A 25,745-nucleotide genomic window follows, 5' to 3' on the forward strand; every position below is an offset into this window, starting at 1 on the left:
GAGATAATTAAGAAGTTAATTGGGTTATGATTGACCATCATTGAAGACACCTGATGTTAACAAGCAGAATCACCAAACAAGAAAATCACAATCTGTGTGTCACCATTATAGTGGTCAGTATTTGCTTCAGTTGGGATCTTGACCCTTCGGTTCTTAACTTTAGATTTTGTGTGGCTGTGGTAACTGAGTTGTAACAGACAGACAGACCAGAGCTAAAGGAATCATGTGGTTTTGATTGTGGTTTGGGTAATTGTTATGGAGTGACCTGAATGAGTGAGTTCAGGTTTCTTCACTTTGTGCATAAATTGGGTGGGAAAAAAAAGGGATCCAGCATTTTTGCCATAATATGACATGTTTTTTAAAAAGTTATTTCTACATAATAAAAAAATTATTTAGTTTAGACACACAGACATCAAGAATCAGTGTGAGCATCACAACAACGGTGACCTTCAAAAAAGCATGTTGTAGCCAATAAAAACTCATCCATGGCTCCCATCATGCATTGTGGCATGAATAAATTATGAGCTGAACTGACTTTTTAACTTTTTATTCTAACAATATTTTATTTTTGCTGTTATTATGTGAATTTTTAGTATCTAGTTTTGTGATGTTCATAGTAGATCTTTTTATCTGAATATGCTGTTTGTCACCATTGTTGAGATTCATACGCTGGTTCTTGTTATCTGTGTGTGCCTAAAATTAAAACTCTTTAATAAAAACAAAAATCTGAATCACAGAATCACAAGAGACGCCTACAAAATGTATAAAAAATACAAAGTCTTTCATTGTGGAATCTAAGCTGTTATCAATAATCAGTAAGAAGAGAAGAGACTGTAAATGAGTTTAGTGATTAAGGTCAAGCACCAATTACATTAAAACACAATCATCAACACCTGATGATTTTTGCTCTTGGCTTGACACACAAATTTGAAACTTAAAAAATTACAAGCCAAGATCCCAACTAAAGCAAACACTGACCACTATAATGGTGACACACAGATTGTGATTTTCTCGTTTGGTGATTCTGCTTGTTAACATCAGGTGTCTTCAATAATGGTCAATCATAACTCAATTAACTTCTTAATTATCTCATTAACTTCAACTCTGCTGCAGTGTTACTTTTAACACTGCTTCAGTGTTTGTATGAGTCCACACTCAGAGTGTTAAATTAACACTGGGGATTTTGCTGTGTAGGTTTCCCATTTCCTTCATGGAACCAAATCAACTTGAACAGGCCTCAGGCAGGACAGATATATGACAGCAACATGTCGATTTCATTAGCAATGACAACTGGTCCTGGGTGAATGTTTTCAGGTAGATAGTGACAGGAAGTCATCTGCCAGACATCCAAGAGGATGACTCCATCAATGTCTCTGAACATCTCCTGCATCACTGTGTTCAATTGCAACATGTACCAATCACTTTGATAAATATTCTGGAAAAACACAGAACAGAATCAGAAACGTTTTATTAACAAGTGTGCTTGCACAAACAATAAAATACCCTTCCTTGCATGGAAAGGAAGAATGTAAACTAATGGAGATAATGGAACTGTTTGCCCCCCACAAAATCATCTGTTTTCATCCAAGCCTTAAAATTATATCAGTTCAAGCATGGTAACTTCACTGGGAGTTAAACCCATGATTTTAAGTTTCTCTTTTATTGTCTTCCTTAGAAAAAAAAATTGTTATAAACAACCAGGAGAGCAGATCAAACATACAACAACAACCAAAAAAAAAAAAAGTGGACATTGTGTGCACCTTCCCAGCAAGCACAGTAACACCAATGTGACGTCAGGAAGACGCTGGACTCCAACTAATCCAACGTCAGTCAGACATCATATTTTGGTTGAAAATGAAAGTCGGGTTGATGTCTTAACCCAACTTTGTTTGACGGCAAACTCCTACATCAGACAGACGTTGAATTTTGGTTGGAATAAGCACCACACTGCAACAAAGGGTGAAATGCATGGAAGCACATTAAATATCTCAAGATCTCAGCAAGGGAAGGATTAAACAAACTACACAAACAGCATTACCAGCTTCACTTATTACTAACCAGACTGACTTTATTTCTGTCAGACGTCTACAAAAGCTCTTAAAATTAACAGGAGATTAAATCTAATGTGTTTAATTTCCATAACAGCATAACAGTTAAACACCATAACAGTGATTAGTGTTTCCATTAGTTGGGCTCTTAACACTTATTACATTGTTTGTCTTTTGTGACAGTGTGTTTGTAAAGCACATTTGCAGCATTAAAGACAGCTAAAGTGACATGAGATCAGGTGATTATCATGAAATAACCTGACTCCCCAATGTTTTTTTTAATCTAACAATTATGTTGTTCCTTTAGTACATTTATATTACAAATCCCGTTTTTCTGTCACATGGGATCCAGCAGTATTACAACAAACAGTTAGTATTTTTTAACAAACATGAGATCAAAAAACTTAACCTACAATGACACACACACAGACATCAACAATCAGCGTATGAATCTCAACAATGGTGACATGCTTTATACTATGGTGGCTCCCAGCATGCATTGCTGCATGTCACCATTGTTGAGATTCATATACTGATTATTGATGTCTATGTGTCTCGAAAGATTTTTCTCCCAAAATGTATCTAAAAATGGAAAAAAGTAATTTTCTTGAATATTGTTCATTAGTAATAAATAACATCTTATACATCTAATACATCCTGTGCCTGCTGGGCTGTTCTGAGGAGCATCACTTTATTGACAGCTACACTGCACAATTCAGTGGAAACCCTTAAATCAGATTACCTCATAAAGACTGTAACATTAATGTTTGATCTTCACAGAAAAGTTGTCTACTTGAATCACGTGACTGTACCAGACTACTGCAGATTAATTTAGTCATCGAAAGTGTTGCCATAGAAATGCACAGTTCTCGGTCCAAGGACATGAACAGCTCGAACAAGTTGAACATGGTGTGAACACAGCATATGATTTTTAGTATTTGACAACAGCATTATCTAACTGACTTGATAATGTCTTTATCGATCTGTTTCTTACTTTGTTAGGATGCAGCTGACAAGACAGACTCCAGTAAGAATCCACATCTAACCCATCTAGAGCTTGAGCTAAAACTTTGTAATGGATGAACCGACCGATCTCAGGCCTTCATTTATTTTTTAGTTTAACAAATTGGAAAAATAAAACCACTCATATAGATTTAACTTGGAATTACACAGACACATTTTTCATTTATCCAGTAAAATAATTGTGTGCCCAAAAAAATTAGGGTAATAAATACACATCTATATTTTTTTACTTGAGCCAATGACAAATGAATAACTTGCTCTAAATTATATGAAAAACTATAAAAATACATTTCTTAAATGAGAATCTTTGTTTATATTAAATCTATATTTTTTTCTTCGGATCAAAAATAAAATTTAAATTAATTGACTTTCTTCAACAAGAAAAATATACTTTGTGCTAAGTTTTATAAAATAGTTATCATAGGCATAGAAAATATTGTAAAGGCCAAGTTGTTTATTTTTCATTGGCTCAAGTTATAAAATATCTTTTTTTTTTATTGGATTAATGAAACATTTTTTCAGTGGATGATTGCTGGATTAGCTGGGCAATCTGTGACAGCTGGGCAAAGGGCAGCTAACTAATGATTAATGGACAGCTGCTAACAGACACTGCAATGAGTAAATACAACTTCATCTGCTTCTGAGATATATTTGACCAACGGAGGCGATTCTGAAGTCATCAGGACAGTTTGGTTCCTCTAAATGTGATGCAGCCCACTAGAGGTGGTCATTTTTTCAAATTATCTTGTTGCTATTCTCTATAAACAGGTTTCTGACTTCTGATTGTGTGTGTGTGTGTGTGTGTGTGTGTGTGTGTGTGTGTGTAAGAGAGAAGCAATCAGTGCTATTGAGATTTTACATTAACAAAACTATTTATTTATCTTGCTTTATGTTAGTTTGGTTGTATAAACATGAATGCATTCTATAATTATTGAAACTAAACAGTTCAATAGTTTTAACCCTGAAAACCTCATTATTGTTGGCTTGATATCAAGTCATAAATTATCTCTGTTATGTTCTGTGTGTGAAAGAACAGATGAAAGCAGTCTTACCTGTCCACAGGTGAATGATGCTCTCAGGTGTGTGGGATGAAGTCCCAAAAGTCATCAGACTGTAGTATCTGCTGAGGGCGGGGCTTAAACGCAAACACCATCATCGGCAGATGTTCAGATCTATCTTTCTGTCTATATGTCTGTCTGTCAGTCCATTTGCCTAAAAGAAGATCTCCTTAAAAGGTGTTTTTTTTTTTGTTTTGTTTTTTATGCCACAAACCAAGGGACTTACTCGGAAAGAGGAAGTTAAATCATGCTGGTTTACCACGATGAATAAATACTGTGTGTGTGTCCTGATCTCATTATTTATCATTCAGGCTGGAGCACGGTAAGACAGACTTTTGATATTTATGTTTTTTTTTTTTTTTTTTGTCCCAAAGTCTCCGTTTTTCTTATTTTTTAAGAAAAAAAAACCCACATTATCAGTTGTTCGTATGATACTGTACAATTATTCAGTAAAAAATCAGTGTCAGCAGAATCGTAAGCTGGGCCAGGTTTTATGTAGATAAAATATTCAGTCAAGATGAAATGTAAATGATAAAAAAAATAATTAAAAAAATTAATTAAAGCATAAAAAAAAAAAAAAAAATTAAATGATCATTGTTCACTTCTTGATTGATGGCATATATTTGCTTCACTATTTGTGACCCTGGACCACAAAACCAGTCTTAAGTGTCAATTGTTTGACATTTAGATGGTGTGTTAGGAGGACATTATTTGGCTCGAGATACAACTATTTTATAATCTAGAATATGATGGTGCAAAAAATATCTAAATATTAGTTACTATAAATCACCTTTAAAATTGTCCAAATTAAGTTCTTAGCTATGGATATTACTAGTCAAAAATTAAGATTAAATATATTTATGGCAAGAAACGTACAATATATTTTCATGGAACATGCTCTTTACTTAATACCCTAATGATTTTTGGCATGAAAGAAAAATCAATAATTTTGACCCATACAATGTTTATTTGGCTAGTGCTAAAAATATATCCAGAGACTTAAGACTGGTTTTGTGCTCATGAGGCACATTTGGTTAGATTATTAAAGTTGTAAACAAAAACACGTAATATTTATATGTTCATTCTCTATGATTGAAGATCCAAGATAAATAAAAGTGGCTCTATTTAAAGTAACATATACATTTTATCGTGTGGAATTTAATGGATACAGGTGGCTGGGTTGATCCTTCCAGAACAAACACACGGGTTTTCCAGCCATGATTTTAAATAATTTTAAATATCTACTGCATATTTGTTGTAGTTGTATTGCTGAAGTTTGTTGGAATGGCTGCTACTATTTTGATCTTCCTGCTCTTGATTCATGGTGAGTCACTGCAACTGCTCACTCTGTAGACATTGCGTAGACTCATTTTGCAATCATGTTTTTTTTTTTTTCAAGTATTTCATATGAACCTGAGGTTAAAATTATATATTTTGATTATATATTGAAGCCTTAAATTAATATAAGCTGTGCTCTTTATGAATTCTGTGTTTCAGCGGTTTCTAGTGCTGATCGGGGTGTGAATTACAGACCTTCACACATCTGTGCACTAAAGCACTCATCAGTGACATTCTACTGCAATTATACATACCCTACTGGACATCAGATCAAGAAAGTGTTCTGGACCAAAACACCTGTTAAAGATGGAAATAAAGAATCAAGTGAAGAAGGAGAGCAACATAAAGATCTGTCTGAGGACCCTGAATACAGTCAGAGGCTTCATTATCTGGGAGATAAACAGAAGAACTGCACCATCAGACTGAGTCATGTGACACAGAAGGATTCACACATGTACTGTTTCAGATTCATCACTGATGATGATGATAATGATGATGATGATAGCCAGGAACAGACAAGTGATCCAGGAGTGACTCTGACTGTCACAGGTGACTTTGATGAGGTTTCACTCTTCTTCTGTGCATTATGTTGAATAATAATCAGTGTATGACAGCAGCACTAGATATAATGTGTGTGTTGTGTTCAGATCTTCAGGTGGAGTCTCCTGAGACAGTGACAGAGGGTCATAATGTCAGTCTGACATGTAAAAGCAGCTGCACTCTGACTGACAGAGCAACATTCATCTGGTACAGAAACTCACAGCCATTAACTGAGAGAAGAGACAGAAACAATCAACTCCTGCTGCAGTCAGTCAGAAGAGAGGATGCAGGCAGATACAGCTGTGGTGTACAGAGACACATTTACATCTCTCCTGCTGTTCAGCTCAATGTCACCTGTGAGTACACATTCATTAGTACTTAAAAACACACACACACAAAACCACCAACTGCATATTGTGTTCAAAAAAGATTATTTAAACTGTACCCTCTTTAGATCCACCAAAGAGAGTCTCAGTGTCCATCAGTCCATCTGGTGAAATAGTGGAGGGAGATTCAGTGACTCTGATCTGCAGCAGTGACTCAAACCCTCCTGCTCTGAACTTCAGATGGTTTAAAGGAAGAAAGTTTGTAGGATCTAGAAGAATCTACAGCATCTCAAACATCAGCTCTGATCACAGCGGAGAATACAAGTGCAAGTCCAGAAATAAACATGGAGAGAAATACTCTGATGCTGTGACTTTAAATGTTATGTGTGAGTTAAAGATAGTTCAGTAACAGTGACATTTAATCATCTTTCACCTCAATTTTATCATTATTGATAATGATGTTTATGTTTTAGACCCTCCAAAAACAATCTCAGTGTTCATAAATGGATCTGGTGAAATAGTGGAAGGAGATTCAGTGACTCTGATCTGCAGCAGTGATTCAAACCCACCTGCAGAAATCATCTGGTTTCAGGAGAATCAAATCTCCTCTGTTGGATCTGGACAGAGTTTCAGTGCACTACAGAGTGGACGCTTCTACTGTGAGGCTCACAATCAACATGGATCTCAGAGATCAGACGCTGTTACTGTCACTGTTAAAGGTAGAGCAGCTCATTTACTTACATTAATCCTTCTGAACTGAGTCAAACTGATCAATTCTCTCAATCTTTCATCTCGTCTCAGTACTATACTGGAAAATATCTCAGACAGCCATTGTAGTACCACTTTGTGGAATTGTAGCTGCTGTCATCATTGGATTACTAACCTGGTAAGAGTCAGAGTTTTCTTTTTCATGATAGTTATGTGGTTTAATATTGTGTGATCTTAACATTTATCATTTTTTTTGTTTGTTTGTTTGTTTGTTTGTTTGTTTTTTTCCAAGCAGCTGTGTAAAAAGAAACATCCTGCAGTCTGAGGTCAGTCAGTTTCACTACAATATGGGCTCAAATACACACTTTGCCCAATAGGGGCGCTGAAGGGAAATATAATGTAATTAAAAATGAATGAGGGAAATATAGCAAATGACTCAGATGAATGATTCATTTACAAATAACTCATAGAGATTACATCACGATTCAGACAAAGTATTGGCATGTCCATGTTTGTAATGATTAAAGCACTGGATTTTCGTTTAATCACTCAAATGCACAACTAAAAACCAACATAGGTTTACTGATGGTTTTTATAATGTATGCCATTCTTATTTTACTTGTATATGTTTTAATTTTATTACTCTGATTTTCCACTCTTCTGTCATTAACTGCTGATGGCAAAACTACTGGATATTGTTCCTATTCTTTTCAGTCCCTCGAGAACAATTATGATGACATAAGCACAATATCTGATTCTAGTCTGTTCTCATATGTGTATGAGAATGTGGTGAGTGTACATCTTCTTATTCAAGCCAAGACAATATCACTATATTTCAAGACCAGTTGTTTTGTCCTTTTTCTCCTGAATCTCATCTCTCTCTCTCTCTCTTTCTCTCTCTCTCTCTCTCTCTCTCTCTCTCTCACATGAAGGCTGTTCATCCTTACAGTAAAACACTTGATCCTAAAATAAACATCCCTCTGTGTGAGAACGTTATAATTTATGAGAATCTTCCAATTGTGAGTCAATAGAAAATATTATCATGCTATTAAATATCTTACTCTGTAATCTACACTAATGAGCCAAATACATTATAATCATCTCTAGTGGCAAGGTGTTGGTCCAATGAGGTTGTGATAGAATTCCTAGGGCAGTGGTTCCCAACCTGGGAATATGCTTGTGGTAGGGCTTGGTGCTAACGTTAATGGCAATTAGAGTGATACATTTTTACTCTATAAAATAATAAGAGTTTGAGAAATGTTTTATACAATGTTTAAGTCCAAAGGCAGGTCAAAACAGCACTATTCATTTGAAACTTGCCACATGGACCATTTATCCTCTCGTCCACCTTTACAATAATTAACAATATTTTTATTACAAATAAAACCAAAAAACCATGGTGAGTAGGTAAACTATGTTAACCACAAATTAACCATAGTTTTGAAATACTTTAACTGTAGTTTAACCATGATATTTGTGAACCTGTTCTAACACACTGTGCATAAAATGGAAACCCACATAGCAACATTGTTTAGGCCCAGATCCGGCCCACATCTGGCACCCGTGGATAGATGATCTGGCCCACATGCAGTGTAAAATAATAGCACTTGGGTGGACCGCTCCTGTTTGCCAGATTTGAGCCACAAGCAGGCCATAGCAATGCCACATGTCAGCCAAGAGTAAAGAATTTAATATACACAGATTTTGTGGCTCAGATAAGGTCCAGTTCTGAAGTAATTTCAGCCTTAATAAGCCTGTTAACAAACAGAATCACTGAAGGAAAGAAAAGAGAAAAAGAGATGAGCAAAAACACAAGAACTACGACTGACTTCAGCCACAACCTTAGATGAAATCAACTGAAGATAAAAGAAGACATTAAATCTCTCAAGATCTCAGCAGAGGAGGATTAAACAACTCCACAAACAGCTTTAACAACTTCACTTATTACTAACCAGACTGACTTGATTTCTTTGGACATCTAAAAAAGTTTTTATTGCGAATTAACAAAGGTTTAACTCTAATGTGTGTCACCATAACGGTGATTAGTGTTTCCATTAGTTGCGCTTTTAACTCTTTTTCTATCTTTTGTCTTTTTTGGCTGCTGTGACGGTGTGTTTGTTTAACATATTTGCAGCCTCAAAGAAAGCTAAAGAGACTTGACTTGATTTTCCTGTTATTTTGTTTAATTCTTAATATTTGCTTATATTTTTGCTGTTGTTTTTGTTGTGACTTAGTAGCTTTTCAATTAAGTTCTGAATTGATCAGTTTATCTAAATATTTTTGATTGTCACCATTATTGAGATTCATGTGCTGATTGTTTATATCTGAGTGTGTCATAGGTTAAGTTTTTTGAGCTCATGTTTGTTTAAAGATTTTAACTGATTGTTATAGTACTGCTGGATCTCATGCTGCAGAAACACATGGTTTGTGATGTGAATAAATTAATGAAACAATTGTTAGATTAAAAAAGCATAAATTAACCTGCATACTTTATAATGATTATAAAACCATCCACAGATAATAGCTGGCACTTGATCTCATGTCACTCTAGCTTTATTTGAAGCTGCAAATGTGTTGAACAAACACACTGCCAGAGTGGCCAAAAAAAAAAAGACAAAATATGTAGTAAGAGTTAGGAGCCCAACTAATGAAAACACTTATCACTGTTATGGTGACACACATTAGAGTTAAATCTCTGTTAATTCTCAGTAAAAACTTTAGATGTCTAACAGAAATAAAGTCAGTCTGGTTAGTAATAAGTGAAGCTGGTAAAGCTGTTTGTGGAGTTGTTTAATCCTCCTCTGCTGAGATCTTGAGATATTTAATGTCTTCTTTTATCTTCAATTGATTTCATCTAAGGTTGTGGCTGAAGTCAGTTGTAGTTCTTGTGTTTCTGCTCATCTCTTTTTCTGTTCTCTTCTTTCTTTCAGTGATTCTGCTTGTTAACAGGCTTATTAAGGCTGAAATGACTTCATATTTAATATACACAGATTTTGTGGCTCAGATAAGGCCCAGTTCTAGTTAATTTATTTTATCTCGGCTGACATGTGGCATTGCTATGGCCTGCTTGTGGCTCAAATCTGGCAATCAGGAGCGGTCCGCCCAAGTGCCATCATTCCACACTGCTTGTGGGCCAGATCATCTTTCCACGGGTGCCAGATGTGGGCCAGATCTGGGCCGACACGATGTTGCTATGTGGGAAGCTTACTTATTCAGCTTCCTGATGATATATAAATCTCAATTTTGTAAAAAATGGACCCTTATAACTGGTTTTGTGGTTCAGGGTCACATTTGTGGTGAAACTGTAGTTTATAATATATAATAACCAAAAAAAACATGGTTACTACAGTTTTACTTTAAGATATGGTTAATTTTCATAAGGGTCAAAGTTCAAATGGCAGTGCAGCTCAAGTTTACTAGAGCTGATACATTAACTCACAAGATGAAACAGCAGTGAAAAAAAAAAAAAAAAAAAAAGAAAACTGTGTGGTACAATACAAGGCTTTCCCATCTACAAATAACAATAATTTACCATGGATTTACTAAAAATTTGCCATTCACAGCTACCTTGCACAACCTTGCACCCCAAAGAGATGGGGAAGGCGTGGCCTAATTGTTAGAGAGTTGGACTTATAATGCAGAGGTTGTGAGTTTGAGTCTTGGGCCAGCAGGTATTGTAGGTGGGGGGGGGGGGGTGCTGTGAATATACTCTATCAATACCACTGAGATGCCCTTGAGCAAGGCACTGAACCCCCAAATTGCTCCCTGGGTGCCGCAGCATAAATGGCTGCCCACTGCTCCGGGGGTGTGTTTGTGTGCACACACTTGTGATTGGTTAAATGCAGAGAACGAATTCTGAGAATGGGTCAACATTCTTGGCCATGTCACTTTTTCACTTTAAGAGTCCATATTAATTAATCTGTTGCAAATAAATTCACAAAACAACACAAAGTGGAGTCTTAAATCAGTGAGGGTGATTTACAAAATCCTATTTCTTCTTAAAAAGAGAAAAAGAAAAAGGAAATATTGGGTCCATACAATCCTGAGATTGAGAGAGGAAGGTATTAAAGAGCAGCAGGATTATCACAGGCGAATCAAAGTTTACTTCAGGATGTCAGTGGCTCAGTTTTATGCTTTGCTACCGATACTGTAGCCAGATATTAAAAAGAAGACAACCAATTTCTGTGAACTCAGTGTGCAAGGATCTTCTCAGTGTGAGAAGTGGATCAACTTGTCAGACGCCACTTTGGATTTTGGCTTTCGCTTGTATGGTGGCTCTGAATTGTCATATATACAGTCTCCAAAATGCTTCAAGAGATAGACTGGATGATGATGAGATCATTCTCGGGCTGTTTTCTGACTCCTTGTGCAAACAAAAATCTCACTGGATTATTACAATTAATAGCAAAATGAATGGTTGAAAATGTAAAATGATCTTTGCTATGACACACTACAACAAAGAAAGAAATAACTGACTTAAAACCATTATATATATGGACATAATGTAATGGCTCATCAGTGTACACCACTGCAGTATTCTGATTGACTATAATAATTACCTGATTGATATTATAGTCTGATTGACTATAATAATAATCTCTTTTTTGTCTCATTGGTGCAGCCTAACAGGAATATGCTGTAGTGGACGATGGGACACACCAAAATATGTTACAGCCTTAATGCGTTTCTGTGTGGTGGAACCCTGGATGATTGACAGGAGTGTCTGATGATGCTTTACTGGAGAATTATGAACTAATTTACAACAATGGATGCATGTGGAAGTCAAAAGCTTGTTGCCAGCTAATAATATCATCATGGGAATATGTTGTTGCTTTAACCAGTGTGTCTTGTTTGACTTTAATTACTTATACATAATAGTCTTTTTTTTTTTTTTTTTTTTTTTTTTACATTTAACTTTTTTGGATTCATCTTTCATTCAATAAATTATTGGTCTTGATACTAGTAGTGTTATTTAACATTTAAATCACATTTCACACAAAAATGTGTTCAAAATGTGAATTCATCCAGTGCAATGCTCTATTCTCACAATCCAATCGATGCCAGTGACTAAAATAAAGTATTGTTCTATGCTTTATTCTTGTTTGATATGCAATTTCACTCTGAAATACATCACAATATGGAATTGAAGCTAGTTGCACCTTCATTTTAAAATGAATTCAAAATGTAAAAAATAAAAAAATAGGTAATCACTGGATCTTTACCTTTTGCTGGTCAAGAAGAATCAAATTCCCTGTCAAAGAAAGCCGTTTACACTGCTGCCATATTTGTAAAAATCTTAAAAGCTGCTGGTCTCATAAATGTTGTTTTTTACACTTAAATAGTGTTTAAAAAATCATTCATTTTAGGATTGTTCCACTAGTGCATTTGTACAGTCCTGAACATGCAACCGTTTTTATGAAAACCAGCGCTTCTAACAATATAGCTATAGCGATGCAATGACTTTGCCAACTGCTGAGTGGCTCTTTTGTTTAGAAGGCGGGACTTCCATTAGCTGCCATACTGAGAGAAAAGGCCTCATGTTTTATTCCGACAGTTCCTCTTCCTGAGTATGGTGCTCTTTAGTTTCACACAGTTCACCAAAGAATGATGCGCCTTTAAAAATGTTCACACTTACCTCAGTAAAAAGTAAACTGTATGGGTGACAATATACAGAGAAAGATGACACTTCTGAGAACAAAACCACTAACAGGCTAAAAGTGTATAGACACTATCTAGCTTTATTATCAGTGCATTGTAAGTTCTGTGTTTATTTAATTTACATTACTTTGAGTTTTATCAAATGCACAGTTATGCAGAATATTGCATATTTTAGTCACAACCAAAGTAATGCTTTCCAGTGTTTTACAGTCTGGTGCACACCAAGATAGCTAGTCTACTTATTCAAAATAAAGTCAGTTATTAAAGCAGTTTTTTTTTTTTTTTTTTTTTTTTTCACTGTCTCTTAAGAGCAGGTTCATTGTTATCGTTGTTTGCATGCAACTGATTAACTCGTTATATTTCCAAGTGTGAAAACATTATGAGTATCTTTATGGACTAACATCAAGTTTCTTAGATGCTGAACTCTGTTTCTGGTTTTTAGCTGAGGTGTTAAATTTAGTCATGTGGCATTTAGAGTGTGAAATCACCAACGCTGGTTTTATCCGGATCATTTATACTGCTATCAGCGGTCATGAGTGTTGATGAAACGGGTAAGAACGTGTTTTTTTATCATTCTGTCAAACATCTTACGTAATGGAGATTGCTTGGGGCTAGTTGTAACAGAGCTGCAGTGGTGGAGCTAGAGTTGTATATTTGGGTTGGCAAAGGCTACGTCAGGGGTTTCATAGATCATAACAGGAAAGCAGTGTTTTAACCCAACCTGCCATAAAAAGCATGATTAAATCCTATGATTGCATACTTCACATTATCCCACATTAGTTACATACCTACTGTAGCTTCAAACGTTAGGCTGATGAAACATGTGGCAACTTTTGGAGCAATTTTGGACAACTTGTTTTGATCAATGTTGCTGGGGCAATTTTCCATTAAGAATAGGTAAAAAAAATTATATCTGGATATACATGTAGGTCATATATCTCTGATCTCCTTCTGTTCCACTGTAATGCCTCCAGATTAACTAGTAGTCCTCAGTTGACTGTTCCAAGGACACGCTTGAAATCGAAAGGAGGTCGATCCTTGAACAAGTTGCCAGGGAATATAAGAACTGCAAAAACATATGCTGGTTTTAAGTCTCTTCTTAAAATGTATTTATTTACTGTTGCATATGGACATAAGTAAGCAGAGTGGCATAACTGTAGTTTACTAGGGTATATGTTGCTGTATTCTCGGTTGCCCTTTGACAGCAACATTAATCAAAGTTGCCCTGCAACATAGCTCAAGATTCTTTAAATGTTATTCAGGAAACCTAAAACTTCAACTTCAAACAGAGCTGACAGCTTCAGCCTGGAGTGAGAATTAAGAAATAATTAACAACGTGCATACTGTATAATTGTTTTCTCCATTTTTCTAAACTAAATTATGCAGGGAATCATATTGTTAATGTTGAAAGTAACAACTGATTTGCATACAAATATATATATATATATATATATATATATATATATATATATATATATATATATATATATATATATATATATATATATACACACACACTCACCTATAGGATTATTAGGAACACCTGTTCAATTTCTCATTAATGCAATTATCTAATCAACCAATCACATGGCAGTTGCTTCAGTGCATTTATGAGTGTGGTCCTGGTCAAGAAAATTTCCTGAACTCAAACATCCAGTATGCGTCAGTCCTGTGGGTGAAAATGCCTTGTTGATGCAAGAGGTCAGAGGAGAATGGGTTCGACTGATTCAAGCTGATAGAAGAGCAACTTTGACTGAAATAACGACTCGTTACAACCGAGGTATGCAGCAAAGCATTTGTGAAGCCACAACACGCACAACCTTGAGGCGGATGGGCTACAACAGCAGAAGACCCCCATATGGTACCACTCATCTCCACTACAAATAGGGAAAAGAGGCTACAATTTGAATAAGCTCACTAAAATTGGACAGTTGAAGGCTGGAAAAATGTTGCCTGGTCTGATGAGTCTCGATTTCTGTTGAGACATTCAGGTAGTAGAGTCAGTAGAGTCCACCTGTGGTGATTAATTAGACAATCTATTTCTCGTCATCAGAAATAACAAATACAAAACAGACCAGTGATGTCACTCGGTGTTCAGCCTAGAGTGAGTTGGTGTTAGTGCTCTAAATTTTTAAGTTTTGTCAGCTCAAACATCCATGTTTTCCCTAACTTCATATTTCAGATTAAATTTCAAGGCAGCACTGCACCTTGGTCCTTCTAATTTATTTGTTCCCCATTTGTGCCCTTAAAATATGAAACATATATCCCACACGTATATAACCTAATTTGGGGCGCTCTTCACACCAAATGTTGCTTTTATTGGTGCTTGATTTGTGCCGTGAAAAGAAATCCTGGTTGTAGATTTAATTATTCTCAAATGGGGGGGGCAGAAGCAGTTAATATGCCTATGAGAGTCTATGTAGGATAACTGTATTGCATGACTGCATTTAACAGCTAATAGAAAGTTTTGCTGTCCCTCTTAAAAAAGTTTTTTTACTGCACTGCATAAGAAAAATACATAATAATTGTAATAAATTCTCAGCCAAGCGGGGCGAAGGGCGGATTATTCGAAATCACGGGGGAAAATTCAGTGCTGTCATGAGACGAGACCTCCGAGACCTCCGATAACTGATGAGCTGGGACGTGAAAACTGCACACACAGTGAAAATACCGTCAAATCCAGTAGTGGCAGCCGGTGAGAACTTGAATAATTTGTTTCATTTCTGTGAATGGAAGAGAAGACGCCGATTTAGCGGTTGATACAGGACCAGTTTGTGGCGCAGGAAATCTCTCTGTGCTCCGCGCAGCGTGGAGAAATTACATGACCTATTTTTCTTTAACTGATATTTACTCAACAATTTTGTGTTAAATTTGTTTCTGTGTAGAAAATATCTACGTTATTATGACACTGGCATGTTAATTTGCTTATATTTGTTTGTATTTTACTAAGGAAGGGGTTACACTCTAAAACATCAAGAGTACAAAACACACACACACACACACACACACACATACACACAGACACAAACGCAAACACAGACTCACTGACACACTCTTACATATATATATATATATATATATATATATATATATATATATATATATATATATATATATATATATATATATATATATAGTGCAAAGAGTCTTGTTCAATTTCTGTAACAATTAAGATTAAATAGCAACAAATAAGAACCTGATCATGTGATCTTAAGTTGCAATAGCCTGTCCATGCTGCCTTGAAATGTAAGCTTGGTCAACTTGAAATATGAAGTTAGTGAAAACTAAACTTAAGATTTTTAGGCAGAAACACTAACTCTTTTTTTATACTCTGCGACTGCGCTAATGAGTTGGAGACTGAAGTTTCCATTATATTTTAGAAGAGGTCATGGTTGCATCGTTTTTTTTTTGTTTTTGTTTTTGTTTTTGTTTTTTACAGAACAAACCAAGCACACATGAATGGAAGCAATTTTGATGAATTTCAATGGCGTGGGGTGGAGAGTGACATCCCAAAAATTATGTTTAATATTCCAAAAATCAAACCAGCGCAAACGTTAGTTTTTGTGGCACAAATCGGCACAGATGTACCACAAACAAATGGCATAATTTTGGTGATTTGTATTTATGGAGTGCCAACATCACAGAGATGTGCTGCGTAACCCTTTCTGCTGAGGAATAGCAGTGGTAATATTCAACAGACTTTCATACCCAAGACTTGAAATTGTGTATCTATACAGAAAGAGGTATTTAAATGTGTGACAACTAGCCCCAGTGTATACACTGTAGACACTAGTAATGCACTGAACTCAGTTAAGGAGCTTTATAACAGTTTCTGAATATGAAATGACAAATTGTTGTTCTGGCAGTATTGTATTGTTGGCTATGATGTGCTGTCAACCAAAAGTTACGGTTACAAACTCATATGGTAAGAAAATGACTGTCACAGTGTTGCTGTAATTTTCTTTGAAAACTGAAGTAGTATAGTTTTCTTTTTGTTTCTTTTGCTGACTTTAAAGCTGAAAAATATGTGCATTTATTGTAGGTGTTGCTATGATGATGTCAGTCAGAATGGCTCCTCCTCTTTCTCTGATCTTTCTGCTCGTGATTCACAGTGAGTCTCTGCAACAGAAACACTTTTTTTTTTGCACACTGCATTTTAATGCACAAGCTGCTGCTAATTTATTCAGTGTGGTTTTTATTAAGGGGCTTATAGTGAAACAGAGCATGTGGATTACATCCCTCTACACATCTGCGCTCTAAAGAACTCGTCAGTGATAATGAGCTGCAGTTTTATATACCCTACTGGACGTGAGATCATTAAAGTGTTCTGGACCAAAACAAAAGATAAAAATGCCGATTATGAGTATCCAGATCTGTCTGATGAGCCTGAATACAGTCAGAGGCTTCAGTATCTGGGAGATAAACAGAAGAACTGCACCATCAGACTGAGTCATGTGACACAGAAGGATTCACAGATGTACTATTTCAGATTCATAACTGATCAAGCTAATGTGAAATGGCTTGGTAAACAGGGTGTAAATCTTACTGTCACAGGTGACTTTGATAAGGTTTCACTCTTCTTCTGTGCATTATGTTGAATAATAATCAGTATATGACAGCAGCACTAGATATAATGTGTGTGTTGTGTTCAGATCTTCAGGTGGAGTCTCCTGAGACAGTGAAAGAGGGAGATTCAGTCCATCTGACATGTAAAAGCAGCTGCGCTCTGACTGACAGAGCAACATTCATCTGGTACAGAAACTCACAGCCATTAACTGAGAGAAGAGACAGAAACAATCAACTCCTGCTGCAGTCAGTCAGAAGAGAGGATGCAGGCAGATACAGCTGTGGTGTACAGGAACACACTTACATCTCTCCTGCTGTTCAGCTCAATGTCACCTGTGAGTACAGATTCATTAGTTCTCTTTAATAACTTATTAAGTTCATGTTTGGAGCTACACTTCATATTTTTGTTCTCTTAAGACCCACCAAAGAATGTCACAGTGTTCATAAATGGATCAGGTGTAATAGTGGAAGGTGATTCAGTGACTCTGATCTGCAGCAGTGACTCAAACCCTCCTGCTCTGAACTTCAGCTGGTTTAAGGAGAATCAAAGCTCCTCTGTTGGATCTGGACAGAGTTTCAGTGCACTACAGAGTGGACGCTTCTACTGTGAGGCTCACAATCAACACGGATCTCAGAGATCAGATGCTGTTACTGTCACTGTTAAAGGTAGAGCAGCTCATTTACTCTTTCTTAAGTAAGCAAATTAATCTGTTCTAGTGTTTTACTCTTGTCTCTGTTGCAGGACGTCTGATGACATTACACATATCTATGGTTTGTGGAGCTTGTGGAGCTGCAGTTTTCATCATCACGATGCTGATTTTGTACGATATGTTTGTATGGTAATATGCAATGTCTGTAAATGATTGAGAAGAGAGCTACTTACTCAGGTATTGAATAAGGAAGGCTGAAGCTCTGTTCATTGCTGGGGTAAACAATCTGGTTACTAAAAATAACCTTGGCTCCCCTACGGTTATTGGAATGAGAACTGTGTTTACCACACTATGGGGAAACTCAGTTTTCTCTGAATACTGTAATATAACTCTTCTGTGTAAATTAGATTAAGCCTTAAAGTTTTGCATAATTAAGGACATGGCCACTTGAGTGACAGGTCTATTGCCTGCTTGTTGAGATAAGTGGGCGTGGTTTCAGAAAGTAGGCACTTCAGCTCCACCCACATCCAGCCTGGACGCACTGTGGCACATTGCCAAAATGGTAACGACCAGCTCCACCCACTTTGGCCTGCAAATATGCCCTTCAAAACCTCTGTGTGACGTCACGTACACTATGTCCATGTTTTAGGGTGCCTTCACATCTGTAGACCGGTTCATTTGGTCCAAACCAAGGGCAAACAATTATGTATTGTAGCATTTTTCAGCTTTTTTGGTTCCTTTTCACACCACACTGATTGCTTCGGTCCGAACCAGTTGAAACGAACCAAAATGCAGTCACATGACAACATCCACATCACTCATTGGCCATGACTTATTTTCTAAACTTCTTTTCAATTGGTCAGAATTTCTAATGCACTGCAAACGGCGAGCGGGCATCGCTCTTAACTTCAAGCGGAGGCGTGCATTAATTCTTCTTAACTCTGACATGCTCATGGGCATCTGACCAAATTTCTATGAGGCTCCGCACCTCCTCACTACTCCAAGTTTGTCCACGACCGCCATGCTAAAGTGCAAACTGTCAACAAACACTTCCTCATCCCATAATGCACAGCGCATTGGTTTTGGTTTAGTCCAAAAATGATCAGTACTTTTGCAGTTGGGTCTGTTCGAGGCCGGATCACGTTCTCACCACAAACGAATCACTCCAGAGTTTGTTTGAAAGCGTACCGAGACCACCTCTTCAAGCAGGTCTCGGTACGCTTGTTTGGTCCACCTTTGGTGCGATTCCTGCTTTCACCCCTGCCCAAACGAACCGCACCACAGCAATGTGAGACTTCTCTTATCTCATTAGTACATCAGTCTCTCCCTGGGCTTGCCAAGTATACCACATACTCACATTGCTCATCAAAGGTGTGCAGGAATGGCCTGCATGTGCCACATTTGCAAATGGCGCTAGAAATATGATACAGAAATATGAACAAATCAGGCTCCATTATTCAGAGAAAACTGATTTTCAGATTTTTAAATGTAATTTGAGTGAACTGTACAAAAAGGGAACCGTGTAGATGCACCAGAATTCGTCACATTCAAAACAGCCCACCCAATAAAGAAATGTCACTGGTAAAACTTCATAACTTAAGACAAGTTCTGATTGGCTGTAATTGTGTTGGTCTTTGCAGATGGTTAAAAAACAGAAATTTTGCACAAAATGCTCAGGTGAGAAAAAAAAAATATGTAGATGACTTTATCTGTTGAGTTGTTTGTAGACGTTACTTTTATTCTCTCTATTGTTTGTTTGTTTGTTTTAACGGTAAAGATGTATCATGATGGACAAGCTTGCGATGCTGAAATGACTACTGCTCTGTATGAGAATGTAACTGTAAGTATTTTAGCTAAAGAATTCCTATAAAATACTATACTATCCTCAACGTTGGACAAAAATACATTAAACACTCTTCAATGTCAGGGTAAAAATATAAAATGTCTAACAAATATGTATATAGACATTTAAATGACACAGTGCTGAATATATGTACTTTGTCTCTTCCTTCACAAAGGCTGCTCAACATGGCTCTAATACCTGTAAACCTGAACCAAACTCTTCTGTGCATGAAAATATTCCAGTAAGTACATAGAGACAATCTAGTATATACAATCTAGCAGCCTTTCCTATTGACTGTTCTCATTATTTTAATGTCTTTTTTTTTTCTTACTTTTTTTTTTTTTTTTTTTATGAAGACACGAAGAAGATGAAGTAGTGTTCTGGAACCACAGAAAGGTGTACATCTTTTATAAATCTCTGTGGGTATAGACCTGGAGATTTCATGATATGGTTGAAGTAATTTGCAGATCATATGAGTTCAAATAGCAGTTAAAAGTTAATGAATTGTAAAAGTGTGTAATCACTTAACCCTCTCGTATTGTTCATTTTTTGAGTTGCACTTATGTTGTCCGTGGTCAGAAGTAAACAGACACCCGAAATGTAACATTTTTTTTTTCAGTAAAATCAATGTAATAAATTTTTGTTCAATTTAGTTTTTTAATGCTGATTTGAAAATATCAGTTTTGAATTAACATGAACACAGAGAAAGACATTTTATTACACATAACATCAAAGTAAAAAATAAAAGTATATATATATTCAACCTCTTATTTGAGTTATGGCTCAATTTTGCCATTACACTCGCATCAAGTTTATTTGTGTGTGTGTATGTGAGAGTGTGTACAGTAAGTGAGTCTGTGTTTGAGTTTGTGTCTGTGTGTGTGTATGTTTTGTACTATTGATGTTTTAGGGTGTAACCCCTTTTTTAATGTCTGTGTTTTTACTGCATTGTGTTAATGTGTCAATTATTGATTTTTATTTCCCACATTTGCAGAAACATGCTTTGTGTTACAGTCACATAGTTCATATACTGTATGTTTGTCTGTGGGGTGGGAGGGTGGTGTGTGTCTATTTTGCACTCTTGATATTATAGTGTCACTCCTTCATTGCTGTGAACATTTTGTTTTCCACGTAATAAATGATTTGTATTTCTGTACACATAATTTCTATAATTGTATATTGTATACACACACAAAAAAAAATAAAATAAAAAAAAAAAATAATAATCTTTGTATTTTTGCATATTTCCCATTTTTTTTGTAATGGAGGAAATTTTTGTCCGAAAAAAAAAACACGTGTTATTTATTTTTTTATTATTTTATTTAATTTTTTTTTACCACCATTTAGCTTTTTCGAATCAAGTCCATGATTTTATATTTGTGTGTGTGTGTGTGGGGGGGGGATTACATAGTGACCGAGTTTCATACCTTTCCAATGAAGTAGCCATTTTCAAATGTATTATTATTATTATTATTTATGCTTTATATCATGTTTAAAGCCTAGTTCATTTAGATTTTTTGTAATATTTGTGCTCTATAATATCACTTCATGTTTTGCATTAAAGAACGCCTGTAGCTGATCAGTTGTGCACATTTCTATCAGAACAGTATAACAAATATTAAACAGCATTACATTTAGAGACTTCGGGAGAAAAAAAAAAAGATTGTTTTATTATTTTAATTATATAATTATATAACTAATGTATTTAACACTCTTGTAGTGTTCAGGTCATTTTGACCCAGAGAGAATTGTCTTTCTCCTGAAAAGTTACTTAATGTTATCCAAACAAGAATTACTGACTTTGTTCACACAGGGTATAACTACTTCAATCGCAAAAATTGTTAATTTACATAATAAATATATTTTTAAAAATTAAAACTTGATACACTTCTGGTGTTCCTGGTCAAAAATAACCATCCTACAAAAAAAAAAAAATAGCTTATAAATATATTGTTATGCAATATTATCACTTAACATTGGTATCAGTGTTTTTGTCAGTTTGTTTTTCTTTCAATTATTTGTGGAACAAATGTTTTCCAGGCCTCATTAATCTGAGCTGACGTACTTCAGGTTTTGAGTGAAAAAAAAAAAACTTATTTGTGGATAATTTTGTCAATATTAATTAAAATATATAAAAAAATAAAAAATCTGCACAGTTTTTCAAAAAAAAAAAAGCTTATGAATCTAATTTTATGATAAATTAGCAACAAATATTGGAATCGATCTCTTTGTCTGCTTGTAGTCTTTCAATTACAAATGGTTTTGTGTTTATTTATGGAACAAATGTTTTGTAGGCCTCATTAATCTGAGTTTACATACCTCAGTTTCTGTGTGAAAAAATTGTCTTTATGGATAATTTTGACAATATAAATATTAAATATTTATTTATTTATTCACACCTAGCTCACAGAGAAAACTGTATTAATGTTTAATTTAGAGACTCGTGATGGATTCGAGAACAAGGCCACTGACAGAATACAAAGATTTTATGTTCTGAAATGGTGAATCACAGCATATTGCAGTCACTGCATTACCATCCTGATATCCTGATATCCTGATATCCTAATATCGATGCATTACCATCCTGTGTTTCACAATCCTGGGTCCAGTAGTTCTCAAACCATAATGGCTGGTCTGCAAATTCAAAATATAGTTATTCAAGCAATGTGTTCTTTGTCTCTCAGGCACAGGATCCTTGTCATCTCCAACTGCATGCAATTGATTCCATTAAGATATTTCCACGTTTGAAAACACAACGGGAGCAGCTTTATGAGCTAAAATAAAATGTATCTCAGTTTAACTTTCATTGGCCTTCATGTCATTCGCTAAAACACTTCTTCTGCTTTATCACTACTAGTTAAGGTGTCAGAATCATTTTGAAATAGAATATGTTAATCACGAGACATTTAGAGTGTGAAAACACCAGTGCTGGTTGCTGGTATCAGTTTGATCATTTTTGTAGTACTGTGTTGGTGAAATGGGAAAGTGCTCTGTCAAATACCTGATGTATTGGAGATTGATTTGGGGCTAGTTGTCACAGGACTGTCTGTCAATAACTATAAGTTTTAAAGTCAACAGCAAACATACTTGTTTTCAGTTGCAGAGGTTCTGTAAGTATATCCAGTACAAATACTCCTCTTTAACAACAGATAACTATATAATGAATCATAGACCATATATGATAAACTTTCTTAACATACTAAATTGTCTATAGGCAGGGAAGTATTGCAATATTTACATTTTTGCCTTATAAAACATAATAAAAAGACACACAAAAAAAGTTCAACATTTCAAATGCAGAAATACAGTAATCCGCTGTAAGCTTGTTGTAGTTGTAGACCTAGTGATTGAGGGAGGGCAGTGGGCAGCTGGTGGTCTTCTGGACTGTACTAATAACACTTGGGACAGCAGCTTTTCTTGCTGGTGGTTTGGTCTGAGGATCCTCAGGATGAGGATGGGAGCCCAGGTGAGAACAGTAGAGATGTGTTGTGTTCTCCTGTATGCTGGGTTTATGAGCAGAGGCATTACAACCAGGGGAAAAGTGGACAGTGCGCATAGGACTGAGAGGCTGAGAGGACCCACTACAAAATATCTGGCAATGGTGAGAAAAAAAGCTGGGTAGGAATGGCTTTACAAGTAAGCTGTACCAGCATCCATGCTTTTGTTTTGTTTTTTTACACCTCCGACACCTGCCAGAAACAACAATCCATTGAGAGCCAAGTGTCCCGGATATCTCCTTTGCTATATTAAGTAAGTGCAAAAATATCACTCAAGGTCTGCTTAAGATGTAGTTCTATGCACTGTAAAAAAAAAAAAAAAATGTCAACTTTTAAAAAATAAGGCAACTTATTGCAAGCACTTTTTTGAGTAAACTTGACAAATGGGGACTAAAGACACAAGGCCTATTATCTATAAGCATAAACAATTTTAAAGTGAAAAAAAGGGAAAAGTGACATGATATTCAGCCAAGTATGGTGACCCATAGTCAGAATTCATGAATCAAATATCAACATTTAAACCTCTGTTAATTTTCAATAAGAGCTTCTCTAGATGTCGGACAGAAATAAATTCACAGACCCTTGTAAGGAGGATCTGTGAACGTTATATCGGATGTACAGAAGACATAAAAACATTTTTAAAAAGACGTCATAAAAACATTCTCTCCTCAGTGGACGTCTTTTCAACGTCTGCAAAGACATAATTTTCACGCAATAGTTCCCTTAAAAACAAACAAAAATGTTAAATACATGTGACTTCATGCCACAAGACTGCTAATGTATTAAGGTATAATTAACACTGGATTTATTTAACATGCATTATGTAACATGTGTTGAGTTCAGTGTAAAATGCATTGAGTAAAGAAGTTAATATACAAGACTTGGTATGTCCTTGTGCTTTGGACACAAACTTTCAATAATAAGAAAAGGTTATTTGACCCGCGTTATGGTCTTTTATTTATTTAGACTCTTTGAAAAATATAAAGTTGTGGCCTAGTGGTTAGAGAGTTTGACTCCTAACCTAGGGTTGTGGGTTTGAAACTTGGGCTGGTGATACCATGATTTAGGTGTCCTTGAGCAAGGCACTGAACCCCCGGGTGCCGCAGCATAAATGATGAACACTGCTCTGTGTTCATGATGTGTTTGTGTGTGTGCACTTTGGATTGGATAAATATAGAGCTTGAATTCTGAGTATAAGTCACCATACTTGGCTGAATGTCACTTCTCACTTTTTTCCACTTTAAAATTGTGTATGATTATAGATAATAGGCCTTGTGTTCAGTAAACAAAAAATATTTTTTATATTTGATAAAATATTTGATATTTTTTAGGTTAACATGACTATTTATGTTTGTGACAACTTGCGATATTAAGGTATTTTAAGTTGGGTGGACTTTAGTCCCTGTTTGTCAAGTTTACAAAAAAAGTGCTTGCAATAAGTTGCCTCATTTTTTTAAGTTGACGCAACTTATTATTATTTTTTTTTTATAGTGTGATCATAAGTCTTAGTTACTTTATGTGGGATTTGCACAGCTAAACCTAACTTTGGTGGAAAAAAAAAAACATATAGACAAGAATGTACATAAAGAGCAATTAAAGTGAGAGCATGGAGTCGCTGCGTCTATGCTTTCTGCCAACTTTGCTTGCAAAAGCAAAAATAAATAAATAATCATTTAAAAAACTATTGTTCAGATAGAAAGATTGATAGCTACACTTTATTGTCCAGAAGGAAAATGTTCTTGGACATATACAATCCATGTGACTGCTGCTTAAATAAGAAATATAATACAATACATATACACACATGCACATGGCTGACTTGTTATTTAAAGTGTTGATGGACAGAGGGACGAAGGAATTCTTAAACGGGTTAAGTCTGACCTGGGGAAGTCTAAAGCGCCTTCCTGAGGGAAGAAACCGATACTCAGGGTGGAGGACATGGATTGGATCTGAAATCATTTTTTGGACCTTTCTGATGATAGTTTCATCAAAGACAGCCTGAAGTGTGGAATACTGCTTAACTCCCATGGTTTTCATGGCTCTCTGTGTTTACAGTGTAATCTGTGCTTTCAGCTGTACACTGAAATTGCCAAACCAGTCAGAGATGCCGTACCGCAGATGGATCTCAATTACAGTATGATAGAAGATGGATTGGTAAACCTGGAGTGACTCTTACTGTCACAGGTGACTTTGATGAGGTTTTACTCTTCTTCAGTGTTCATGACTCCTCAAGAAATATGTCTGATCATTATCTATATTTGAAAAAAAGAGTTATGCTCCTTTATATTTAGAAACCATTGTATACAACCATTCAAATGTTTGATGTGTGTTAATAAATTACTTTTTATTCAGCATCAAGGCATTAAAATGATAAAAGTAAAAACATTTATAATGTTGCACAAATATATACATTTCAAATAAATTATGTTCTTTCTGTTTCCAGGAAATATTATGCAGCAAAGAGACATTTTTTTTTTCTTTTTTTTTTTA

At 35.6% G+C, this 25,745-nt stretch overlaps 1 protein-coding gene across 2 annotated transcripts in view; it reads left to right on the forward strand.

Annotated features, from left to right (window-relative positions):
• Nucleotides 1–3,583: 3,583 nt before the first annotated feature.
• Nucleotides 3,584–25,745, forward strand: part of LOC113079247 (B-cell receptor CD22-like) — a 125,778-nt gene continuing 103,616 nt past the window's right edge. The window contains exons 1-11 of one of the 2 annotated variants that reach the window (XM_026251469.1): nt 3,620–4,451; nt 5,391–5,453; nt 5,627–6,016; nt 6,115–6,363; nt 6,462–6,719; nt 6,807–7,052; nt 7,135–7,219; nt 7,334–7,367; nt 7,756–7,830; nt 7,974–8,060; nt 11,663–12,207. In XM_026251469.1, coding sequence (XP_026107254.1) covers nt 5,414–5,453; nt 5,627–6,016; nt 6,115–6,363; nt 6,462–6,719; nt 6,807–7,052; nt 7,135–7,219; nt 7,334–7,367; nt 7,756–7,830; nt 7,974–8,060; nt 11,663–11,683 — 1,485 coding nt within the window. In that variant the 5' untranslated portion in view covers nt 3,620–4,451; nt 5,391–5,413 and the 3' untranslated portion in view covers nt 11,684–12,207. Of the gene's footprint in view, nt 4,452–5,390; nt 5,454–5,626; nt 6,017–6,114; nt 6,364–6,461; nt 6,720–6,806; nt 7,053–7,134; nt 7,220–7,333; nt 7,368–7,755; nt 7,831–7,973; nt 8,061–11,662; nt 12,208–25,745 lie in introns of those variants that run through there. The other variant, XM_026251468.1, reaches the window with a different exon arrangement.

The sequence above is a fragment of the Carassius auratus genome, unplaced genomic scaffold, assembly GCF_003368295.1.
Source record: "Carassius auratus strain Wakin unplaced genomic scaffold, ASM336829v1 scaf_tig00027515, whole genome shotgun sequence".
NCBI lineage: Eukaryota > Metazoa > Chordata > Actinopteri > Cypriniformes > Cyprinidae > Carassius > Carassius auratus.